The following is a 25,079-nucleotide window of genomic DNA, read 5'->3' on the forward strand; positions in this document are numbered from 1 at the left end:
GTCAAACCTGTTGAATAAACTGATTATTAAATGAAAATCATTTTATTTTATCTCCTTAACTTGAACTTCTATATAAATACAAAATCAACATAAGTAATAAACCTGCCTTTGTTATAACATTTTAATACTAGAGTACCCAATAAACATATTTAAACCTAGAAAATCATCAACAGAACCCTTAACAAAAATAATATTCAGGCTGACTATATCAGTTTCACCTTGTTTTCATAATGTAACCGAACTTTAATGAGACTCCTGATGGATGAGACAGCAAACAGCTGTTACTGTTCGGTAGCGGAGCGTCTTGGGTTCGCTTCACAGGAGAAGGTTTGTTTAAAGAATCAAACCTCAGAAGAACAAAGCTTCCATCCAAGCAAGAAACTGGACCCAACCGAGTCTCCAGGTTCTGGTTGCAGCTATAATAATTGTTTGTCCAGCACTGTGCCCTTCGCTACGCTACCTTCATTTTCCACTGCTCTCTCAGCTCTGATGTTCTTCATCCAGTTACTTCTTCAATGCATCTTTCTTTGTTAACAACCTGGTTCTGAGTCTGAGGGGGAGAACCGGGACAGATCACGGCCGCCGTACTGTGTTGAAGTGTCAAGACAGACATGACGCTGTCCTCTGTATCCAGATGTGTCTCTAAGCCAAGGAGACATCTCCGGAGGCACAGCTGGACCTGAGCTGGAACCACCAGCAGATATCAGACCCAAAAAGGCCCTTTGTGCTTGTTCTGAGCGGGTTCTGATGTGAACACTGGTTGGTTGCTCATAACCTCTGACTCCTTTTAACTCTTCGATTACAAATGAGTCGTAACATTCAGAGAATTAATAAGAAGCCTGGTCATGGTGGGGCTTTCAAGCTCATCTTGTTTCTGTCTAACTCTTTAATAACTTCAGGAACAAACTATGAGACTCAAACTGCTGACTTATAAGCTCACTGATATCTCCTACAGTCTTCTGCAGTCCTGATATATGAAGATATCCCTTCTCACCTGGAGACACCTTAGAACCCTTGAAGAGCAGCTGTAGAGAGTTGCTGTGCAGATCAATAGCCTTGCATGAATATCAAAAACATCTCAAAGATCTCCTCAAAAACACCCATCAGTGCCTTCTTGCCTGTGATGGACCCAGTGGGCACAGATGGAAGGAAAAACCCTGAAGAAGTTGAAGGTAAAATGCCTAAGCTGACCTTGAAGGGGTCAAGCTTCTGAAGTTGAGGATGTGCTGCATGTTTCGCACCTTAATGCAGTGGTTGGAAGGGAACTGAACTGAGACAAAGATGGAAATCTGACTGGAGTTGTGTTTAATGAGCAGAAACTGCCTGATGTGAAAGGTGAAAGTGGCAGAAGCAGAGGGGGAGAACAAATGATGGAATAAATTCATTTAGAGGTGCTTAGTCAGCAGATTGCTGAGATGTCTCTCCATGGACTCCGTCCAGACTCTGTCCTTCTGCACAATCCTCCAACTACTCAGCTAAAAACAGACCAGAGACTCCGTTCAAAGGGCCAGAAGCTTTTTAATTCATCTTCTAGGCTAAAACCAAGTCTTCCTAGAGCAGCCGCAACGTTTCACCCAACAGACTGTTAAGGATCCAAACCACCAACATTAGAAACTTAGATTCAACAAACATGGAGATCTATCGGTACCTCATGGTGGGATCCAATGGTCCACAACAAACATAATTAACAGGTCCATGATGGTTTTAATGGGTTTTCATTTGAATATCTAAATGACAAGTCAGAGAGCTGTCCTGACCTACCTGTTACAGTCCATCATTTCTCCTTCTACTCTATGTGGATGGATGGATGGATGATGGATGGATGGATGATGGATGGATGGATGATGGATGGATGGATGATGGATGGATGGATGGATGGATGGATGATGGAAGGATGGATGGATGGATGGATGATGGATGGATGGATGGATGATGGATGGATGATGGATGGATGGATGATGGATGGATGGATGATGGATGGATGGATGGATGGATGATGGATGGATGGATGGATGATGGATGGATGGATGGATGGATGGATGGATGGATGATGGAAGGATGGATGGATGGATGGATGATGGATGGATGGATGGATGATGGATGGATGATGGAAGGATGGATGGATGGATGATGGATGGATGGATGGATGGATGGATGATGGATGGATGGATGGATGATGGATGGATGGATGGATGGATGGATGGATGGATGATGGAAGGATGGATGGATGGATGGATGGATGATGGATGGATGGATGGATGATGGATGGATGGATGATGGATGGATGGATGATGGATGGATGGATGATGGATGGATGGATGGATGGATGGATGATGGATGGATGATGGATGATGGATGGATGATGGATGGATGGATGATGGATGGATGATGGATGGATGGATGGATGATGGATGGATGGATGGATGGATGGATGGATGGATGATGGATGGATGATGGATGGATGGATGATGGATGGATGATGGATGGATGGAGAGATGGATGGATGGATGGATGGATGATGGATGGATGGATGGATGATGGATGGATGGATGATGGATGGATGATGGATGGATGGATGATGGATGGATGATGGATGGATGGAGAGATGGATGGATGGATGATGGATGGATGATGGATGATGGATGGATGGATGATGGATGGATGGATGATGGATGGATGGATGATGGATGGATGGATGGATGGATGGATGATGGATGGATGGATGATGGATGGATGGATGGATGGATGGATGGATGATGGAAGGATGGATGGATGGATGGATGATGGATGGATGGATGGATGATGGATGGATGATGGAAGGATGGATGGATGGATGATGGATGGATGGATGGATGGATGATGGATGGATGGATGGATGATGGATGGATGGATGGATGGATGGATGGATGGATGGATGGATGATGGAAGGATGGATGGATGGATGGATGATGGATGGATGGATGGATGATGGATGGATGGATGATGGATGGATGGATGATGGATGGATGGATGATGGATGGATGGATGGATGGATGGATGATGGATGGATGATGGATGGATGGATGATGGATGGATGATGGATGGATGGATGGATGATGGATGGATGATGGATGGATGGATGGATGGATTGATGGATGGATGATGGATGGATGGATGATGGATGGATGATGGATGGATGGAGAGATGGATGGATGGATGGATGGATGATGGATGGATGGATGATGGATGGATGATGGATGGATGGATGATGGATGGATGATGGATGGATGGATGATGGATGGATGATGGATGGATGGAGAGATGGATGGATGGATGATGGATGGATGATGGATGGATGATGGATGGATGGATGATGGATGGATGATGGATGATGGATGGATGGATGGATGGATGATGGATGGATGGATGGATGGATGATGGATGGATGATGGATGGATGATGGATGGAGAGATGGATGGATGGATGATGGATGGATGGATGATGGATGGATGATGGATGGATGGATGATGGATGGATGATGGATGGAGAGATGGATGGATGGATGATGGATGGATGGATGATGGATGGATGATGGATGATGGATGGATGGATGGATGGATGATGGATGGATGGATGATGGATGGATGATGGATGGATGATGGATGGATGGATGATGGATGGATGATGGATGGATGGATGATGGATGGATGATGGATGGATGGATGATGGATGGATGGATGATGGATGGATGATGGATGGATGATGGATGGATGGATGATGGATGGATGGATGATGGATGGATGATGGATGGATGGATGATGGATGGATGGATGATGGATGGATGATGGATGGAGAGATGGATGGATGATGGATGGATGGATGATGGATGGATGATGGATGGAGAGATGGATGGATGATGGATGGATGATGGATGGAGATATGGATGGATGGATGGATGGATGATGGATGGATGATGGATGGAGATATGGATGGATGGATGGATGGATGATGGATGGATGATGGATGGATGATGGATGGAGATATGGATGGATGGATGGATGGATGATGGATGGATGATGGATGGATGATGGATGGATGGATGATGGATGGATGGATGATGGATGGATGATGGATGGATGGATGATGGATGGATGGATGATGGATGGATGATGGATGGAGAGATGGATGGATGATGGATGGATGGATGATGGATGGATGATGGATGGAGAGATGGATGGATGATGGATGGATGATGGATGGAGATATGGATGGATGGATGGATGGATGATGGATGGATGATGGATGGAGATATGGATGGATGGATGGATGGATGGATGGATGGATGATGGATGGATGATGGATGGATGATGGATGGAGATATGGATGGATGGATGGATGGATGATGGATGGATGATGGATGGATGATGGATGGATGGATGATGGATGGATGGATGATGGATGGATGATGGATGGATGGATGATGGATGGATGGATGATGGATGGATGATGGATGGATGGATGATGGATGGATGGATGATGGATGGATGATGGATGGATGGATGATGGATGGATGGATGATGGATGGATGATGGATGGAGAGATGGATGGATGATGGATGGATGATGGATGGATGGATGGATGGATGGATGATGGATGGATGGATGATGGATGGATGATGGATGGATGGATGATGGATGGATGGATGATGGATGGATGATGGATGGAGAGATGGATGGATGGATGGATGGATGGATGATGGATGGATGATGGATGGAGAGATGGATGGATGATGGATGGATGGATGATGGATGGATGATGGATGGATGGATGATGGATGGATGATGGATGGATGGATGATGGATGGATGGATGATGGATGGAGAGATGGATGGATGATGGATGGATGGATGGATGGATGGAGAGATGGAGAGATGGATGATGGATTCAGATGAAATAATCAGAGTTTCATCCATGGTTCTTTTCACACAACATGAGAAAAAGTTGATTTTTTTTCTGCTACAGCAGTGAAATCCTTTTAGATCTGGTCCAGACCAAGAAGATCTTCATGGTCTGGTTCTAACCAGTGATGTTGTTTCCTCACAGTTTTCCCCGTTCAGTCAGATGGTGCTGGCGTCCTGCTCCTACGACTTCACGGTCCGGTAAGATCTCCTGTCCTGTTTGTAGATCTGTTCATGGTTCCACAAAGAAACCTTCTCAGCAGAACGCTTTCTGATGTTTCATTTTTATCTTTGTGACTCCAGCCTTTTAAAAGCTGAAGAGTTCACATTCTGCTACTTTTTATTAAATTCTGGATTGAAGTGGAGTGAGGGAGTCTTCATCAGAGTAATGAGGAAGGGCACTGAGCAATAAGGTGTGATGGAGGGAACCGATGTGTGAGATGAAGACAGAAACACAAAGATGGTGAAGAGATGAAGACATGATGATCTGCACAGAAACATTTTCTAATGTCTGTAATTTCAGGCTAGGCTGCCTCAGAGTTCCTGCCAGAAAGGAAACATGTTCAGTGAGTTTCAGTTTAGTGCTGCACTGTAGCAGGAAGAATGAAATCATTAAATGAACCTCATACAATAAATGGGCTTATAATTAATACAAAATTATTAAATTAGTTTATTTCATGAACTTTTCTTCTCAAAGTTTATTTTAAATTATGATGTTAAATAGATTGTGGCACTTTTGGACCCAGCGATGTAGAACTTCTGTTGGGTTTAATCAAACCAGTCCTGTAATGAATGCTTCAGCCGAGTCTATAAATCTGCTGGTTCCTGGCTTCATAAACAGTCTGCTGTTTGAAGACCACCTGCTGGTGTTCAGAAGTCCTGGGAGAAGACGTTGTGTGGAGCGTTCAGTCCAGTTTATTAACAGGATGTTAACCTGCCACAGGAGTGCAGAGGTTTATGGGTTTCACGCAGGAAATACAGCAGCTTTCATTGAGGAACACTGCACTGACCAAGAGAAGACTGAAAACTGAAACGGTGATGAAGGTTGGCTGTCGGTTTCAAACATGCAGAGAGAGACCGAGGGATTTTCCAAAAAAAAAAAAAACCCATCAGGTTGTTCATCAAACCCTGAGTTTCATTGATCCAGGCGCTCTGTGGTTCTTTCACTCTATGCTGAGTAGAGCTGCGTCACACAGACACCCTCATGCAGCACTCTCTTCGGTAGGGCGGCTCAGTGACCCGATGCAGTCCTCACCCCTCAACTAAAAGGACTAGCCTCACAAACCAAACCCTGGAGAGGCTGGACCTCAGACACATTCAGTTCTTCACAACGGAGAACATCACCTGCAGACAAACCGTACAGAACTTTGTTCTCAAGTACAGCGTGTCATTATGTTCGAAGTAGCTCGGACCCACATACAGAGAACTCAGGAGGAGGAAGTAAAATAAAGATTGTTTATTAAAGATATAGTCAGGAACGGAACAGACGAAATATTTCACTGTAAGGAGAGAAGTGAAGAGAATGGATGAGTACGAGTAACGGAGGGAAAAACGAAACCAAGAACAAATAGTTATTTTGATACTGAGAACGGCTTACTGGGTTATGATGGTCAGGTCGCCAGGGGAATGAGATTCAGGATCCAGGTCTTAAGCAGGTATATCCGTAGAGAGTTCACTTGGTGCTGTTCTGTGGAGCTCAGGTTACAGGAAACAAGTTCGATGTGCGGTGGTTTACGTTGGAGGGTGGACAGGGTACGCTTGTGGCTTGATGCGAATCCAAACTAAGGTAGATCACAGGATAGGAATCCTCAGAACGAAGACAGGCTTCATCATCCAGAGTAACTTTCAGAAATGTAGTCCAGAAAACTCAATGACATAAATCCAAAGCTTAAGCTTTCAAAATCTGCAGAGGAGCAAAAAACAAAGTTAAACGAGGTCGAAGTACAAAGCATAACTTGGAGTGTGACTAGAGCTTGTACCACTGTGGCAAAACACTCGCATTGAAGTGCTGGCAGCCTCCTGCTTAAGTACTCCTGGCAATCAGTGGAATAAGTCGCACCTGTCACCCAGCACACCTGAGACCTCCAGCACACCTGAGAATGAGCACATGTAGCAAGCCCAAAAACACAAACCCAAATCCTGACACAGCTCATACACTGGATTTATTTGTGCTTTAAAGCAAATTCAAAGTGGTATAATCATTTTTTTTTATAATCATGTGTCAGCTTCACACCGCAGCACTGCAGAAGCACACTGAGCCCCTTCCCTTCCTTCTGACGGCTTACATGAACAATCATGGCTGTGAGCTGCTGCTGGACGTTTAAACTCAGCTAACAGGACAAGTACATCCTGCCGAGCTGAGATTAGCCTGCTGCCCTTCACTAGTTCTGTGATGGCAGAGGGTCAACTGGTGACAGGTTGAACCAACAGAGCCAAACACAGAGCTTCAGGGTGACCATTGGTCCAAGTTGTGTGTTAAACTTGGATCACTGATGGTGATGAATGCTTATCGCCTCATTAAGAGGAGCAGCATGTGTTCACCTGACCTGCTCCGCCCTGCAGATTAACCACGTCAGCATCCAATAACTCAACCCCACAGTAATTATTCCTCCATGCATTGTTTGGTTTCTACTGTATGATGAGTTAATGTGATAAAACATGGCTGCCAGTCACCCTGATTAGTTCTTAATAAATCTGAGCTGCAGTGTTGTGTTCAGCTCATCAGAGATTCTGCTGTGCAAACACACCTGCTCAGACCACAGGAAACTCATAAAGACACGGCAAGCTGTCAACGCAGGTACAAAGTTCTCCTGCTAGTGATTTCAGCCCGGTTCAGTTGCAACGTCAATGTCTTTTGTGTTTGCTTTAGATAATTGTTTCTGCCCTGCTCTGCTTGTTAACGTTAATTTCCTGCTTAATTGAACAATAATTAACGATCAGCACACAGAACAACCACCCAGAACCATCTCATCTTAGATATGTTTCTGTCTTGTTCTCTCAGGCTTTGGGTTTTACAGATTTTGTCCATCAGTCGTGTTCTTCCCATAACTGCTGAGACCAAAGATGTTTTATAATAAAGTTACATTCATTTACAATTAATTAGGCGGTTTAACTTCTGTTCTTTGTAAAAACTTCTGATTCAGTTTTTATCTCTTTCTGTTTTCCCTCCAACCTGTCGGACTTAGTCTTGATCAGCTGTTCTTCAGGCTTTTAGAAGATGTTCCAGAGTTTCAGTTCCAGTCTGGTACCTGGCCATTGAACGCCTCGGGGGTGGAAGTACTGGCTGAGTCTCTGATGCTAAAGCTTGTAGTCCCAGACTGTGTTCGCATGAGGTTAGATTGTTGTGAGAAGGTGCTGTTGACGTTGAGCATGGTGAGGGTACAGCTGAACATCTTCCCTTCTCTGAGGGAGGTTTTTCATCTTTGCTGTGACCCAGCCACAGTCTGATAGGTTGAGCAGAGTGTAGTTAGATGTTTGACCAGAGTTATGATGATGCCAGGGTCAAAGACTCATTTTGTTCCAATTTCTGTCATTGAACATTTGAAAATCCCAAAGATACCAGTTCCAGTGGTAAACATCTAGGATTTTAGCTTCAACAAGGTGATTCCTTGAGAGTCGGTGGCTATAAACTATAGATGATCAGCTGAAGGACAATGCACCTCTCAGGTCTTAGCTGGATTTGTGTTTCTTCAGATACTCACTCTTATTTTGTCAAGTTTTCTCTCAGTAGCAGACCATGACAGCGTGGTTGGGGACAGGGACAATGACTGGACTGAAAATGTGAAGAAAAGTCCAAAGAAAGCAGAAAGGCTGAAGAACTGTTGATTAAAAGAGTTTCAAGCAAGGTTTGGCTGCTTGGAAAGAAAATATAAGATGTCTAAAGATCATCTACATGTTGTCATGTTGTTGACTCGGTTCACTGATGCAATGTTTCCTTTAAATAACGCATCATGTTTGCTTTAGATAATTGGTTGTCTGCTTCTGTGTGCCTTTCTGCTTGTTAGCCTTAATTTCCTGTTTAAACTATAATCATAACAGCCTTCAGCTGCTGATCCATTCAGACATATCAGCCTTAAATATTTCATGGAAATGCTCAGCCTTTAGATCTGAGTTCACATGCAGGTTTCACCTCCTTTCTGTTGTGACTGAACAGGTTTCATATTAACCAACAAAGGGGACAGGTGAATGGACGGTTCCATTGAATGAAACACAAAACATGTTAAATAATTACCTGCAAACAAAAGAGAGCTTCAGTTTTCCTGGCCTGGACCTTGGGATGAGCAGCACGTCCAAACACCCCTGCTGCCGCTCACCTGATTTAAAGGATAAAATCCCACCTTCAGTTATCATTCATGTTGCACGACTTGTACAAGTGTTACGTTTTATGTGCAGAGGTTGGGTCAAAATGAATTTCATAGAATTGTAAAAACAAATGTCCGAGTATTATTTTGATGTTTTCACTGCACGCTTCATGTCCCTGCAGCCGGATTATGATTAGATGTTATAAAATAACATATTTCTGGGGGGAACGTCAGGCAGCACAAACTGAATTACTGAAAAATTAATAAAACAGCTTAAAAAAGAACCAGAGTAGTACTATAAAAATGTAAATAACTATAGTGGTTCTATAAAAAGCCATCCTGCAGCTTCTTCAGGCTGAGCTCAGCCAACCAACATCCTTGAGTCCTCATGAATGAACATTAAACATGAATCTGGTCTTTCTGGTTCTGGTTCTGATTCTGTGCTACAGTCCTAATCCAGACCTTTTGTTTTGCATACAGGTACTCTCATACATCTAACTGATCTTCAACATGGCAGTAGACTAGATATTATTAAAGGCTCAATGAGAAAGTCTGGCCCAATAAGGTACCACCTAAAGCCCACTGGATTATTTTACAAGGAACCTGATCCGAATATTAAAACTCGTGTTTGTTCACACTACACAACTGTTTTGGGCCTAGTTAATTCTACTGAATGGTTCACAAGAAGGAAGCATTTTCATCAGTAAATATGCAGACAAGAAACCAAACTGTGACCATTTGTGATGATCAGTACCAGAATCTGGACAAAAACGCTCACAGTTGGGTTGCCATTCTAACTGGTAAATGCATCAGAACTTGAATATTTTTTATTGGGGACAATCAAGAGCCTTGCTTCAGCTTCAGCTCCAAAACATTCATAGAAGTAAGTATGAAGACCGTTTAGAAACAAGTCTCTAATTTGATGCGGATAAGAAGTTGCCCTTATTCATCCGGAACCTCCAGCAGGCACTGGAGATGTTAGCTGAGGCCATGCTCCTCAGCTGGACTAAGCTGTTTGCCAACCTCCAGGTGGGAATGAGTCAAGGCTACAAATGCTGTCCAGGTGAAGACAGAACTAAACTGAAAAGTGAAGCGTTCAGTTTTTATTAGTTGAAAGGAACGCTCCATACTGAAAGGAGCCATTTTAAGTAGTTTAGGAATCTAAAGATGCCTTCATGAGTTGGTTTCAAGACACTTCCTACAAAACCAGGTCCCACTGGAGAGATTATATCTTACAGGTGCAGAAGGACAGACGGATGGAAGCTTTTTGGGGGTTTATGTCTGATTTCAAATTGGGCCCAGACTAAGAAAAATCCAAAGGCATTTATGCAGGAACTTCCGACCTTGCCTGGAGTAGAAAAACATCTTGGAGCATCCCAGGGCGTTTGCAAGAAGGCGCCTGATCATTATGTCTTGGCTTCTGGGCCTTATCCCAAAGAAACTAAAGGAAGCCCAGTCCAGTTTACCCACCCACTGTGAAGAAAACTGTTGAGGCAGAGTGCAGAGTGAACTGGATGGTGGTCTGTAAATCCCTTCTGGACTAGGAATGCTTTGGGATCGCCCTGGCACAGAGTGTCTCTGCAAAGACGAATGAAAAAATAACTTCTGCTTCTTGAGCAGCAACATTTCTTCATTGCAGTGATCCATAAATCATTGGTGTTGCACATGTATGACAGCAATCAGCCCTGCAGTGGCTCTTTGCTGCAGGATAATTACCCCTGTCTCTAATGTAATGAATGGGCCTCTGACAGAAATGCATTCATTTCAGCTGAGAGATGTTATTTCCACTGCATTCATCACGTCTCAGAGAAACCCTCTGCACTCTGGCTGATAAGTACGCACACCTTGTTCTGTTAGTGGCAACTATGTGCCCCCTTCAAGGGGGTTAGGCCCCCAGCTTTGTGGATACTACCAGATCCTAATTGTGTTGTCTTTGTTTCACATTTAGTTACTAATTAAACTCAGACGCTTTGATGAGTTTAAGTTCCCTTCTATAACCCATGTTCATGTATTTTTTTTCCCAGTTAATTCAGGGCTGTCCAGTTTAACCACATCACAAGGCATTCAATTAAAACAGGTTTAAAGGATTTGGCATATTTCAAATGTGAATTTGTTAAAAAGTTGCTGAGCTAAAGAAACCGGTTGTGATTTACACCAACAACTCAATCACTCAGTGAATCAAACCTCTCGATGCTCCACTCTCTACATTCATTACTTACTGGAAGCATGTGTGTGTGAGAGTGTGTTGTGGTTCCAGTATTAATACGGGTCTAATGGCCTAATGGAGCCCATTGAGAGCTGCTGCAACTTCTCCCCCCACCCCCTGGCACCACCACCCTCCACTCTCTCCGAATGATTTAATTGCATTTGCAAAGTGGATGAGTCTGGAGGGAGTGTTTGCTGCGTCAGGACACACACACACACACACCCACACACACACACACCCACACACACACACACACACACACACACCCACACCAACACACACACACCCACAGGGCACTCTGTCAGGACCAGGAAGAGAAACAGTCTTTCAATTAGCCTGATTGGCTGCTGCTGCCCGAGCTATGTGGCCGGTGTTTTATTGGCTCTCTGTTTGTTTCCACTTACCTCTCCTGCTCTTTTACATCTTCATCATCTTTATTTTTCATAACCTGATTTTGTAGATGGTTGTCTTCCTCGCATCTATCCCTCCATGTCTGCTAAGCAGTGTCCTTCCACCCTTTCCATGGTGTTCAGTCTGTATAATTTATCATTACTGACACTAATTATTGTGGTCTTTGTTTTGGTTTTACAGGGCAGGTTCTTAAATTGTTCTTTCATAAAATGTCACTGAGCTCCTGGAGTCTGGTTCAAAGAACCAGAAGAACTCTGAAATTTGTCAAATCTGGACTGACCTTAGAAACTGAACAGAAGATAACCTGGTGAAGATTCTCAGTCATCCAGGATATGACCAAACTAAGAAAGGTTATAAAACAAAACAACAGGAGGTCAGTTCTTGTAGTTGTAGATGTTTTGCTTCTCATCTGAAGGTCTTTCTGATTTTAAAGCCAAGGAGGGAGATGTTCAAACTTCTAACCAACTCCAAGCAGAGGAAGAGGCCTCAGATTCCAGCTGTCAAACACATACAGTTCAGCATTGAGCCTCATGCCCAGTCAGTTTCAAACCAATTCACACCTTCTTGCAGCTCAAGTCAGGTCAAGTTTATTTATGTAGCGCTTTTCAGCAACAAGGCACTCAAAGCGCTGCACATGAGGAAAAACATTACAATGATACAGAAAAGCAAACACCGAAAAACAAATCAAATGACATTAATAATCCTTGGGGCTTTTACTGGTAAGAGCTGGTTCTGATCCAATCTTTCTAATAGAGCTAATTAGCTCATTAAGTCCTCTGTGGTAAAGAATTCATCCTGTGCTAAAAGAAAAATGATGATATTAATCCTTGAGGTCGCTGGTATGAGACAACTGTGGTCCCATCATTCAAATAAGCTGGTTCTCTGGTATAAAACAGTTTTAGTCCAATGTTTTGAAATACTATTAATGTTTGGCTTTCACTGGTATGATATAGTTGTTGTACAATCCTTATAAAAAAATCTAAAATGTTCTGGTCATTGGTGTAAAAACAGCTGTAGTCCAAAATATTCACATACTAATAATAATATTTGGCTTTTGCTGGTAATCCTTCTGAGAAATCTGAAAATCTATGAAAAGTAATGAAGTCACACATTTAGGTAGATGAGAAAAGAGACCACATTAGGTAAGAAGAGGGAAAAAATCATATTTCACACTTTATCCTTAACAGAATACAGTTTAAGATTAAAAAAAAAACTTCAGCACAAAGAAGCAACATTTATACGAGACAACATCATGCAGGGGATCCGGTGAAGGTGGTGTGAGGGGGTGCATATGTTTATCTTGAGCATGTGTGTGTGTGTAAGTCCATGAAGCACTGTCCCAGGGGCCATTGTCCTTGATGGTCCGTTGGAAGGTTCATCAACCGGCCACAAAGTTCTGAGCAGGTCCACAGATGTCCTCAGGGAAGAGAGGGAGCAGAGCGTCATGTTTACATAACTTCCAGGAGAAGTTGAAGATAACCAGCCATCAAGGCCGTGCAGGGGAGCCAGATTCAGAAAAACAATAATTATTTGGGTTAAACTGACTCTTAATTTTCTGTCAGCCTTGAGAGTCTCGCTGGTGCTTCTCAAAGGCGAATCCAAACACCCAAATTCCAGGTCCTTTCCGCCAGATGCAAGCGAACAACTTTCTCCAAGATTTATCCCATTTCACCCCTGAGTCCAAGAACCGCAACCTGCCTGCAATCCTAAGGATCACATCCAGTCTGCGATTCAGCTCACGTAACATCTCAGTCTGAGTGTTGATCGCCCTGAAGATCCCATCATACATGCCAAGCAGCCTTACAATGGCCAGAACAGCTGCTGACATTCTCTGAATTTCTCGATATGCCAGGTAACCGCTGACTCCAAAAAGCAGAAATCCTGATTTCAAACATCCAATTATTTACACATCTTCAACATCCTCGACTGACATTATCGACAGACATACAATCCTCCACTTCTGCCAGGAGTCCATCGTGTATCCAGAGAAAAACGTCCCGTCTGGACAAGTTGGGCTCTCCTTCACCCTGTCTTCTCCTCGAGAAAATTTAATCAATTGCATTGAGAGACCAGCTGACCAAATCCATAACTCAGAATTTTGGAAGATATGCAAAAAGAGGCTCCAACAAGAAGACAAGACACAGAGCTGAAGCAGAGCAGATGTGCTGTCGCCTCTTTATGCAACTCCTGGTCCAAGCTGTGATGAGGTCATCAGGTCCTGAATTTCAGCTTGCGTGTCTCTAGCTGTCTCTGAGTGTCATGGTTTGTGTTTGTGTGTTTAGGTTCTGGGACTTTGGAAGAAGCCAGCCTCTCCTGGACACTGTGGAGCATCATTCAGAGTTTGTCTGTGGATTAGACTTCAACCTACACATCCCCCACCAGGTAACACGCAGCCTGCCCTGGAAGTGTATCTGGTACCTTACTGGTAATGGTTCATTTGAAAGGATTAGCCAGATTTAGCTTTGTCAGCTATCCCCTGCAGCTGTTAGCACTGTTAGCAGCATCATTGCATCTTTCTCTTTATTCTGACACATCTCCTGTTTCCTGCTGCAGAAAAGCATCCATGTAAACTGATACAGTCATCCTATTTTACATCAGAGAAACACCTTTGACCTTCCTTCTTACCCCATTTGACACAGCGTCCGTCTCCACTCCACCATGGTAGGGACACCACAGTAATTAAGAACCCTTTCCAGTCATTCAAAGTGTCTACACTGCTTCCACATGGTGGCGCCGTTCACACGGCTAAACCCCAAGAGTTTGACCCAAGTCTGTTTTTGCCGGATGTCGGACTGAGTTCGGACTCCACCAACAGGAAATTAAACAAGCACAACGCCCGTATTTTCCAAATAATTCACTAAAGACAGGCCAGATATTCTCACTATATTAATAAATATATACGTATATTTCAATGTAAATGAGGACTGGAATGAATTTTGGAGAAGGACGAAGCAGAGAAGGATGCAGTGTAAATCCAGGGTTTTCCCATTTTGACTCATGCTCCTGATGTTGCTAGGAGCCAGTGTGAATGTGACATCACTATTACACTGGCTCCTACAACTACTCGTTTTCACTCCTCATCTAACCTTCATACCCATAATCCCATTTAACACTGCCGTTTTTCATCCCACTCCTACTCTTCCTCATCCACCTTTTCTGACCCCGTTTTATCCTACTCATTTTTCTTGATAATGCCCTTCATCCATCTCAACCATCCTATTCTTTCTCACTCATGCCCCTCATCCATTAAGACCCAGTAATGGTACTTTTCTTCCTTATTGCTCTTTGATACATTTTCATCCCACTTATCCCTCCTTATGACCTTTTATGACATCTTTTACATCCCAGTCCTCCTTCCCATTTCTCTTTAATACCAGTTTATCCCAGCCTCATTTCATCCCACTTACCTTGCATCATGACCCATTTATCCCACTTTTTATCCTCATTCCTCTTATGACCACAGCAGGACATTTATCTATCAAGACCCATGGTTTCTACTCATCTTTTAAAGATTTCTTCTCATTCCAGTCTCCCATTTTACATCCCAGTCATCCTCCTCATCCCTCCTGTTTGACCTCTTTATTTTCCAATAATTAAATCCCTGCTCATGCCATGAAAGTAGGAAAAGTGTGAATGGATTGAACCTGAATTTTGGAACGTTAAACCAAAAGTTTAGTCTTTGTTTCCACCAGCCTCTTTCTGACCACTCTAATATAAAAAGCCTGAAATGGTGTTTCTTCTGGAAGTTCTGCCATCTACATCAATGTTGGCCAGAGGGTGGACCATAGCCTTTAGATGCTGTTTGGTGGTTCAAACCTCTTCAAGTGGAATGAAGATGTTGCAAAAACTGACCTGAAGATTTCTGCTCAGTTTGATTTCTGTATAGATGTAAAATGAAGTAAATGGTTCCGAAGTTTGGGATCATTAGGAGGTTTCCAGTAGGTTTCCCTGATGTGGGAACATCCCTTCCTGTCAATGCTCCTTTCTTAAGATAACAGCCTAAAGACTGTGTGTGTGTGTGTGTGTGTGTGTGTGTGTGTGTGTGTGTGTGTGTGTGTGTGTGTGTGTGTGTGTGTGCTTTCTTGGATTAGGGTCATCCATCACTCTGTCTGCACACAGGCTCTCAGAGTTGACCCACCCACAGTAACTCAGGCCGACACTGGGCTGTAATCAGATGTGTCGGAGCTCAGAGGCAGTGAGTTGGAAAGGCCACTGGTGTCAAATTCAGTTTTGGGGGCTAATTCAGACAGTCAGAGTGTGTACTTGTCCACTTCTGTCCATGAAGGAAAATCAGCAAGAGTTCAACTCAAAGTCACTGGCAGGATGTGTGGGGAAAACGAATGGAGATCTTTCTGGGATCATCCTGGTTTGGAAGAATCTGTGTTGAATTCAAGTCCAGATCAGAGAATGAATCATCTGATTGTGACAAGGTGTGAGGAGAGAAATCCGAAATCATTTCTGCTCAAAAACTCAAAGTACATCAATCTGAGACTGTAGATTCATCAGATTTAACTGATTTCCTTATAAAATCGACCCCAGAATCCAGAACTTGAGTTAGTTCTAGCTGAAGCAGGGTTCTGAAGTTAATTTTACTTTGGATGTCTGTGGCTCAGATCTCCTCCGTGTCTGTCAGGTCCAGGGGGCCAGGTCTGTGGCTCCTCACACTCGCTATTGAATATTTCTGTGGAGAAACCTTATATCTAGGAGCGTGCTCACACTTACACCAACAGGTGTTTAGATTGAGGTGTTAACAGAACCACCGATCTTCTATATTGACCCGCAGTTATCACTAAATACATCTTGCATTCATTAGTACCGTGCATTTTTTGGTAACAATGCTGTTATTACATATGTTTCTGCAGGTGTACAAGCAGTCTTCTCTCCTTCTCTATCGTTTTTGTCTCCATGAACATTACATTTGAAATAATCCCAAAGCAGTTTCTAATAAAGTTTTTCTATATGTGTGATGCGGAGCATCATGATGTCGGTGAGGGTTGGACTCCGCCAAGGTTGCCCTTTGTCACCGATTCTGTTCATAACTTTTATGGACAGAATTTCTAGGTGCAACCAAGGTGTTGAGGGGATCTGTTTTGGTGGCGGTAGGATTGCGTCTCTGCTTTTTGCAGATGATGTGGTCCTATTGGCTTCATCAGCTCGTGATCTACAGCTCTCACTGGAGCAGTTTCCAGCCGAGTGTGAAACAGCCAGGATGAGAATCGGTGCCTCCAAGTCCGAGGCTATGGTCTTGAGCCAGAAGAGGGTAGAGTGCCTTCTTCGGATCGGGGGGGAGGTCCTGCCTCAAGTGGAAAAGTTCAAGTATGGAGCGGGAGATCGATAGACTCGCTGTACCGGTGTGTCGTGGTGAAGAGAGAGCTGAGTCTGAAAGCGAAGCTCTCGATTTACCGGTCGATCTGCGTTCCTACCCTTATCTATGGTCATGCGCTTTGGTTCATGACCGAAAGAACGAGATCACGGAAACAAGCGGCCGAAATGAGTTTCCTCCGCAGGGTGGCCGGGCTCTCCCTTAGAGATAGGGTGAGCAGCTCGGTCATCCGGGAGGAGCTCAGAGTAGAGCCGCTGCTCCTCCGCATCGAGAGGAGCCAGAGGAGGTGGCTCGGGCATCTGGTGAGGATACCTCCCTGCTGAGGTGTTCCGGGCACATCTCACCGGGAGGAGGCCCAGAGGAAGATCCAGGACACGCTGGAGGGACTATGTTTCTCGGCTGGCCTGGGAACACCTTGGGATTCCCCCGGACCGGACGAGCTGGTCCAAGTGGCTGGGGAGAGGGAAGTCTAGGTCTCTCTGCTTAGGCTGCTGCCCCCGCGACCCGACCCCGGATAAGTGGAAGACGATGGATGGATGGATCTTGTTTTTAGAGAGAAGAGGCTCTTTCTTCAACCCTTCCAAACAGCCATACTGGTTTAGTGTGACCTTTAACCTGCTAACTGAGATCTGTAGAGTATCAGACGGAGCTCTTGGCGTTTTGGTCATTTCTCTGAGCTTCACACTTTGACCGTGTTTGAATCTGCTGGGATGTCCTCTCCTGGGAAGATTGGTGGCTCTCTGAGATGTTTTGCACCTGTTTGTTCCGTTTTTCCAGCATTTCTCCTCACATGGGACCATGTGTGAAAATGAATTGAAACTGTTTGTTTCTGGAGCCGAAGAGCACCTGTGACTCAAGGGTTTTAAAACAGAAACATCATTACCCTGACAGTGCAGCACTGATAATGTATTGAGATAACATTTTGAATGATTAGTGTTGTAATTAGTGTTTTTCTTTCTTCACCTTCTAATGATTGTGTAGACATAAAACATCCCTCTGGCTTTAAACTTCTTCTTACCTTCCCAGTCTTCCAGCCGTTTCCTTTCTCTGGTCCTCGCTCTCCCTCTTGGTGGCTTGCCTCGCTCTGTGTTCTCGTACTTTGCTGCAGTCTTGGCAGCCTTGGCTTTATGGCCGCTTGTTAAAGTTAATTAAAGAAGGGCATTCCTCTTCTCTGGCTGAGTCACTGCACGACCACTCTGCTTACTCGTGTCCTCAGAGGCCTTTTAGCTCGTTAGCTCACTGATTCAGAGCTGAGATGAGCAGGAGGGAAGCCCAGCTGGTGAAGGGAGACAATCACATCTGATCATCAGAAAATCAAATACTGAGTTTCTTTGAGCTTTATGAAAATCAGCTTTTTTTAGAACATTGGTTGGTGTAAGTGGACAGTGATGATATTCTCTACATGCTGTTTTAGTTTATTTGATCTAGTTTAAGAAGCTTCCACAGACCAAGAGAGGAACTGGTAATCCTCTCCATTCCCCCCCTACTTGGTGTTTTTTCATGTGAGATAACATCCTCAATCATCTTCATGCACAGATTTACAACATTTCTAAAGAAGAGGGTGGTGCGCCCCATCTCAACAACACTGAGACCGTCTTTGAAGGAAATCAAAAGTTGATGGACTTCTACATATTCAGCCAAGAACATCTGAAGAACAGATGAAGAGCTCACCTAACTTAATTTATTAAGAGTCAAAAATCTATATTCTCAAAAGAACGGAGACATTAGGTTTTGTATTTTCAACCGGCTAACAGCTGCATTCAGGTCGAACAGAGTTTCAGATTTATTCTGCTCTACATAAACATTAGAGACTCCAGAAGCTTTTGAGAATCAATAAAAGCCTCCAACATGATGCTGCAGACATCCTGACAGTTCCTCTGGACAAAGGTGACTGCTTGGCCGTTTTATGGAAAGGGTTTTTGGGATATTAATGATAAATTACTAGCTTGGGTGGGATGTGTGGAGATGTGAGCGGGTCTGATGGAGAAAAGGGGAGGAACAGCTGGTATTAGGTCCTCAAGGTGTGGATCGTATACAAAATGGAATAACCAAGTGATTTTTCGGTTGAGTACTGGTTTACTGAAATATTCGACAGCTGCAGCATTAAGACCTGTTTGATGCAACAAAGTAAAATATTTCTGCCCATATGTTGCTCCAGACTTTACTGGGAAACAGAAAGTCTTTGTTTCCAGTCTACCACATGAGGAGGTTTTGGTAGGTCTGCAGAACCTCTGCTCCCAATAACTCTGGAGTTCCACAAGAAGCCTTCAAAGGCCCTCTGCCCTTCTGATTATCTATGCAGATGCCACCCTTTCATGCTTCACCTCTTCTAAACCAGCCGTTTAGCTAATTATGGCCAGTAGCAGATGCTGGTCGGGATTAGTCTTCATCAACCTTCTTGTGTGATGGAAAAAAGACGCTGTTTTATTCTTATAGAGATCCATTTAAACATTTGATACAGATACATTTAAAACATCGATTTGTTTATCAAATAGGAGCAAAACCCTTTAGCAAACCCTCAGATTCAATTTCACTCCACCTTCAGTTTGGATGATCCTCTGGAGCTGAAACTTTAAAAGGCAGATTTAATTTCTACATTTAATTCAAACAGATTTTATTCTAAGCAAACACTGAGTTTAGTTCGTTTTTACTCTCCTAATGTAAATGAATCAGCTGGATTGTTGAGTTTCTCCTCATCACCAGTGAAGCTAGAAGCAAACATTATACTTTAATTGCAGCCTGCTTGTTTCTTATTTTCTGAATCCCATTTTGGAACAGAAAACTAACTTTGAGGCTAATTAAAACATATTTTCTCAGTCTAAGCCGGTTTTAAAATATTTTACTTGGGTCAGAGCGAGCAGTAGGAGATGAGACAACAGCTGACATTACTGGGTTAAATTTTTGACCTTCGCACTGAGGCGGCTGCACCTTCGCTGTTCTTCACTCATTAGTTCATCAAACTCCGTCCATCCGTCCATGGATATACTTAGAGGTATGAGCTCATCCTTTGGCTTGTGTTCCTCTGCTAGCAGTGTCATTCAGGTGATAGCCACGTCCCCACAAAGAGATGTTCTTCAGGTGATAGCCACGTCCCCACAAAGAGATGTTCTTCAGGTGATAGCCACGTCCCCACAAAGAGATGTTCTTCAGGTGATAGCCACGTCCCCACACAGAGATGTTCTTCAGGTGATAGCCACGTCCCCACACAGAGATGTTCAGGTGATAGCCACGTCCCCACAAAGAGATGTTCTTCAGGTGATAGCCACGTCCCCACAAAGAGATGTTCTTCAGGTGATAGCCACGTCCCCACACAGAGATGTTCTTCAGGTGATAGCCACGTCCCCACACAGAGATGTTCTTCTGGTGATAGCCACGTCCCCACACAGAGATGTTCTTCAGGTGATAGCCACGTCCCCACACAGAGATGTTCTTCAGGTGATAGTCACGTCCCCACACAGAGATGTTCTTCAGGTGATAGCCACGTCCCCACACAGAGATGTTCTTCAGGTGATAGCCACGTCCCCACACAGAGATGTTCTTCTGGTGATAGCCACGTCCCCACACAGAGATGTTCTTCAGGTGATAGCCACGTCCCCACACAGAGATGTTCTTCAGGTGATAGCCACGTCCCCACACAGAGATGTTCTTCTGGTGATAGCCACGTCCCCACACAGAGATGTTCTTCAGGTGATAGCCACGTCCCCACAAAGAGATGTTCTTCAGGTGATAGCCACGTCCCCACACAGAGATGTTCTTCTGGTGATAGCCACGTCCCCACACAGAGATGTTCTTCAGGTGATAGCCACGTCCCCACAAAGAGATGTTCTTCAGGTGATAGTCACGTCCCCACACAGAGATGTTCTTCAGGTGATAGCCACGTCCCCACACAGAGATGTTCTTCAGGTGATAGCCACGTCCCCACACAGAGATGTTCTTCAGGTGATAGCCACGTCCCCACACAGAGATGTTCTTCTGGTGATAGCCACGTCCCCACACAGAGATGTTCTTCTGGTGATAGCCACGTCCCCACACAGAGATGTTCTTCTGGTGATAGCCACGTCCCCACACAGAGATGTTCTTCAGGTGATAGTCACGTCCCCACACAGAGATGTTTTTCAGGTAATAGCAACGTCCCCACACAGAGATGTTCTTCAGGTGATAGCCACGTCCCCACACAGAGATGTTCTTCAGGTGATAGTCACGTCCCCACACAGAGATGTTTTTCAGGTAATAGCAACGTCCCCACACAGAGATGTTCTTCAGGTGATAGCAACGTCCCCACACAGAGATGTTCTTCAGGTGATAGCAACGTCCCCACACAGAGATGTTTTTCAGGTAATAGCCACGTCCCCACACAGAGATGTTCTTCAGGTGATAGCCACGTCCCCACACAGAGATGTTTTTCAGGTAATAGCAACGTCCCCACACAGAGATGTTCTTCAGGTGATAGCCACGTCCCCACACAGAGATGTTCTTCAGGTGATAGCCACGTCCCCACACAGAGATGTTCTTCAGGTGATAGCCACGTCCCCACACAGAGATGTTCTTCTGGTGATAGCCACGTCCCCACACAGAGATGTTCTTCTGGTGATAGCCACGTCCCCACACAGAGATGTTCTTCTGGTGATAGCCACGTCCCCACACAGAGATGTTCTTCAGGTGATAGTCACGTCCCCACACAGAGATGTTCTTCAGGTAATAGCAACGTCCCCACACAGAGATGTTCTTCAGGTGATAGCCACGTCCCCACACAGAGATGTTCTTCAGGTGATAGCCACGTCCCCACACAGAGATGTTCTTCAGGTGATAGTCACGTCCCCACACAGAGATGTTTTTCAGGTAATAGCAACGTCCTGACTGATTACATATCACTTTATTCATCAAGCAGCTTAAATCCAACAGTAGTAGCAAACAAGATAAAAGAGTGACAAAAAGTGTTTCCATGGTTACAGTAGAAACAGTGAAGATGCAGTTCTGCTTCCTCCTCTTCATCACCTGAAAAATTATAAAACATTAGGTTCTACTTCATTTTTTTAACATTTCCAGGTAGATGAAGCGCCTCAGCACCACCAGCAATAGTAAAATATTAGAACCAATTTATTACAGAAGAGTTTTCCTGCGGCTCGAAGCAGCCGAAGACGTAATGAACCAGAAAGACTACTGGTTGGTTTGTCATTGCTACAGATGCAACATGATTAAAGGTTTCATTAGATGTTCTCTGATGAAAGCTGGGAGGTACCATGTAATAAACTCTGTTTAAATCAAATGGCCAGTCTAAAGAGGTTCTTCTCTGTAGTGCTTCAGTGAAACACAGGAACCGTTCTGTGGAGCCTGTAGAGACCTGTAGCCAGTCGTTTCTCTGAGCTGGTGACGGAAACTAGTTCAGGTGGAACACTCTGATGTTTCGTCTCCAACTAGTCTGAGTGTCCACCCTTCACCTGCAGCAGCAGCGAGAGACAACCGAAGACTTTGGCTGTTTTCATCCAGGGAAGAACATCCCGTTTTTGTTCGAACCTCCATGAGCCAGAACAATAACCGAGATAAACATCACCACCTGGCTTTTAGCTGCAGGCAGCATCTGTCTGCTGATCTTCACAGACCAATGGAGGATTTGTTATCCGTTCATTGGATATTTGGAGCAGAGAGACATGTTTTTAACACAGAAGACAATAAAAATGACAGTTTGAATGAAAGGTTTGTTGTTTCAATAATAATGTGCGGCAGGCAGACAGACACCCAGGTGTGAAGTTAAGCCTCAGAGAATGAAAACTGTTCTGAACTCTAAAAAATGTTTCTTCACTTGTTGCTTTTTGTCTCCTTTAAATTTTTCTATTTTAAAACAAATGTTAATTTCAGACAAAGATGACCCGAGTAAATACAAAAAGCTGTTTTCAGATGATAATTTCATTTATAAAGAATAAAAGTCTCTCCAAACCAACATGTGTGAAAAAGTAATTACCCCCTAAACCTAATACCTGGTTGTTCCACCCTTGATGTTTGTGATAACTGGTAATGAGTTTTTAACATCACTGTGGAGGAATTTGGACCCACTCTGCTTTGCTGAATGGTTTTATTTTTGGAGTCATTCAGAGGTGGACTTGCAGTCCTTCAGGTCATGGTTGCAGCAAAGCAGCCCCAGACATCACACTACCACCACCGTGTTTGAATGTAGGTCTGATGTTCTGTTTCTGAAATGCTGGGTTAGTTTTACACCAGATCTAACGGGACTCACGCCTTCCAGAAAGGTCCACTTTTCTCTCATCAGTCTACAGACTATTTTCCTGAAGGTCTTTGGGATCATCAAGATATTTTCCAAGGTTGCTGGTTTGGTCTCCTTTAATACTTAGTAAGCATTTGCTATATATTGATTGATTTTTGCATGTTACTCTTGATTATTAGTAGTTAGTGTTCTAGTTAGGTGAAATGTTTGTAAGAGGGAATCATTCTGTTCAAGGTGTTTGAGTTTATTTTATATAAAAGGGATTTTCTGTCAATAAGGTTAGTGCTCTTATCACTCTTTTAGTTAATGGATGATAATTTAGCGTGGGTTTGGCTACTAATTATTAATGAATTATTTCAATATAATTATTTAACGCAGGTATCCCAATAATCACAATCCCATAGTGTACTTCTAATATCTATTCCTTGGGAACGATTGTGGTTGAGGATCATAAATTATGAATTATAATTCATAATAAATATTCATAATCAAATAATTATAACTGCACAACATGCCCCTGGGCAAGGCACGTAACCTCAAGTTGCCTCCTGATCTGCGTAGCGGTGTGTGAATGGGAGCGTTGGTATCGGTTCTTATGATTGGAAAAATGCTTTATGAGTTCAGTCAATTGAGCTTTTAATTTCTTCTCATATTTCACTCTAAACTCAGATTTATTGACTAGTTGAATAAAAACAGGATTTATTTAAGTTTCTTCAAACTTCAGGTTGTTACAGAGGAGTGTCATGGTTCTGCTCGTTGGGTTATGGATCATTTGTCGTGTTTGTGCAGTGGAGCTCAGACGTCCTCATATTACTGCAGTGAAGCAGCTGAAAGTTCTGCCCGACCATCGTGTGTTGGTTAAACCGGATCAGCATCAGTTCCTGTCATTCAGCTCTTTGTTGTGAGTGTACAGAACAGAATCAGCGCCACCGTCCTTCCTCAGACTCATGACCAGGTGTTCTCCTCCATGCCACTAATCCAGCATCAGTGTGTGTCGACGTTCCCAGTCCAACACATGATGGTTTCTGAATGTTTCTGTGTTGGGTCGAGGTGTTGCACAGGAGTCAGTAACAGCTGGTGTTTGGTTCTGCAGGTGGTGGACTGCTCCTGGGATGAGATGGTGAAGATCTACTCGCCTGCCTGCCTCACTGCAGGAACACACTCTGCAGGACCCTAACACACACACACACAGAGGACTATTCTGGATGAGGTTCCTCAGGATGGATTTGGGCTCCTATTGGCTGACTGAACCAGCAGTCTGGACCTCTGAGTTCATCTGTCCCACAAACAATAAGAAACATGTGAAAACCAAATATAATCATATAATCCTCTTCTGTCCTTTTTGTAATTAATAATAATTTCTGAGGGATGTTTCAGCACCAGAACCTCTAAACCATTTGGTTTTAGCTGTTTTATGTCCTTAATATAAAAACTACAGTAATACTTTTCATGACGTCCAACGTAACATTTTGAGTTCTTAAAAATAAAATAAAAATGCCAGAACTTTTTCTAGACTCTTGAGTAGTGATCAGATGTATCTAGCATCCATCCATCCATCCATCCATCCATCCAGCATCCATCCATCCATCCATCCATCCATCCATCCAGCATCCATCCATCTATCCATCCATCCAGCATCCATCCATCCATCCAGTATCCATCCATCCATCCATCCATCCATG

The 25,079-nt window shown here is 43.7% G+C and overlaps 1 protein-coding gene across 4 annotated transcripts in view; it reads left to right on the forward strand.

The window, feature by feature from the left end:
• pex7 (peroxisomal biogenesis factor 7) overlaps positions 1-24,911 on the forward strand; it is a 43,898-nt gene extending 18,987 nt beyond the window's left edge. The window contains exons 9-12 of one of the 4 annotated variants that reach the window (XM_047387268.1): positions 5,082-5,137; positions 14,137-14,236; positions 14,494-14,721; positions 24,491-24,588. In XM_047387268.1, the coding sequence (XP_047243224.1) occupies positions 5,082-5,137; positions 14,137-14,236; positions 14,494-14,715 (378 nt within the window). In that variant the 3' untranslated portion in view covers positions 14,716-14,721; positions 24,491-24,588. Of the gene's footprint in view, positions 1-5,081; positions 5,138-14,136; positions 14,237-14,493; positions 14,722-24,490 lie in introns of those variants that run through there. The other 3 variants (XM_047387269.1, XM_047387272.1, XM_047387271.1) reach the window with 3 other exon arrangements.
• The last annotated feature ends 168 nt before the right edge of the window (positions 24,912-25,079 follow it).

This window comes from Girardinichthys multiradiatus, chromosome 15 (assembly GCF_021462225.1).
Source record: "Girardinichthys multiradiatus isolate DD_20200921_A chromosome 15, DD_fGirMul_XY1, whole genome shotgun sequence".
In the NCBI taxonomy this organism is placed as follows: Eukaryota; Metazoa; Chordata; class Actinopteri; order Cyprinodontiformes; family Goodeidae; genus Girardinichthys; species Girardinichthys multiradiatus.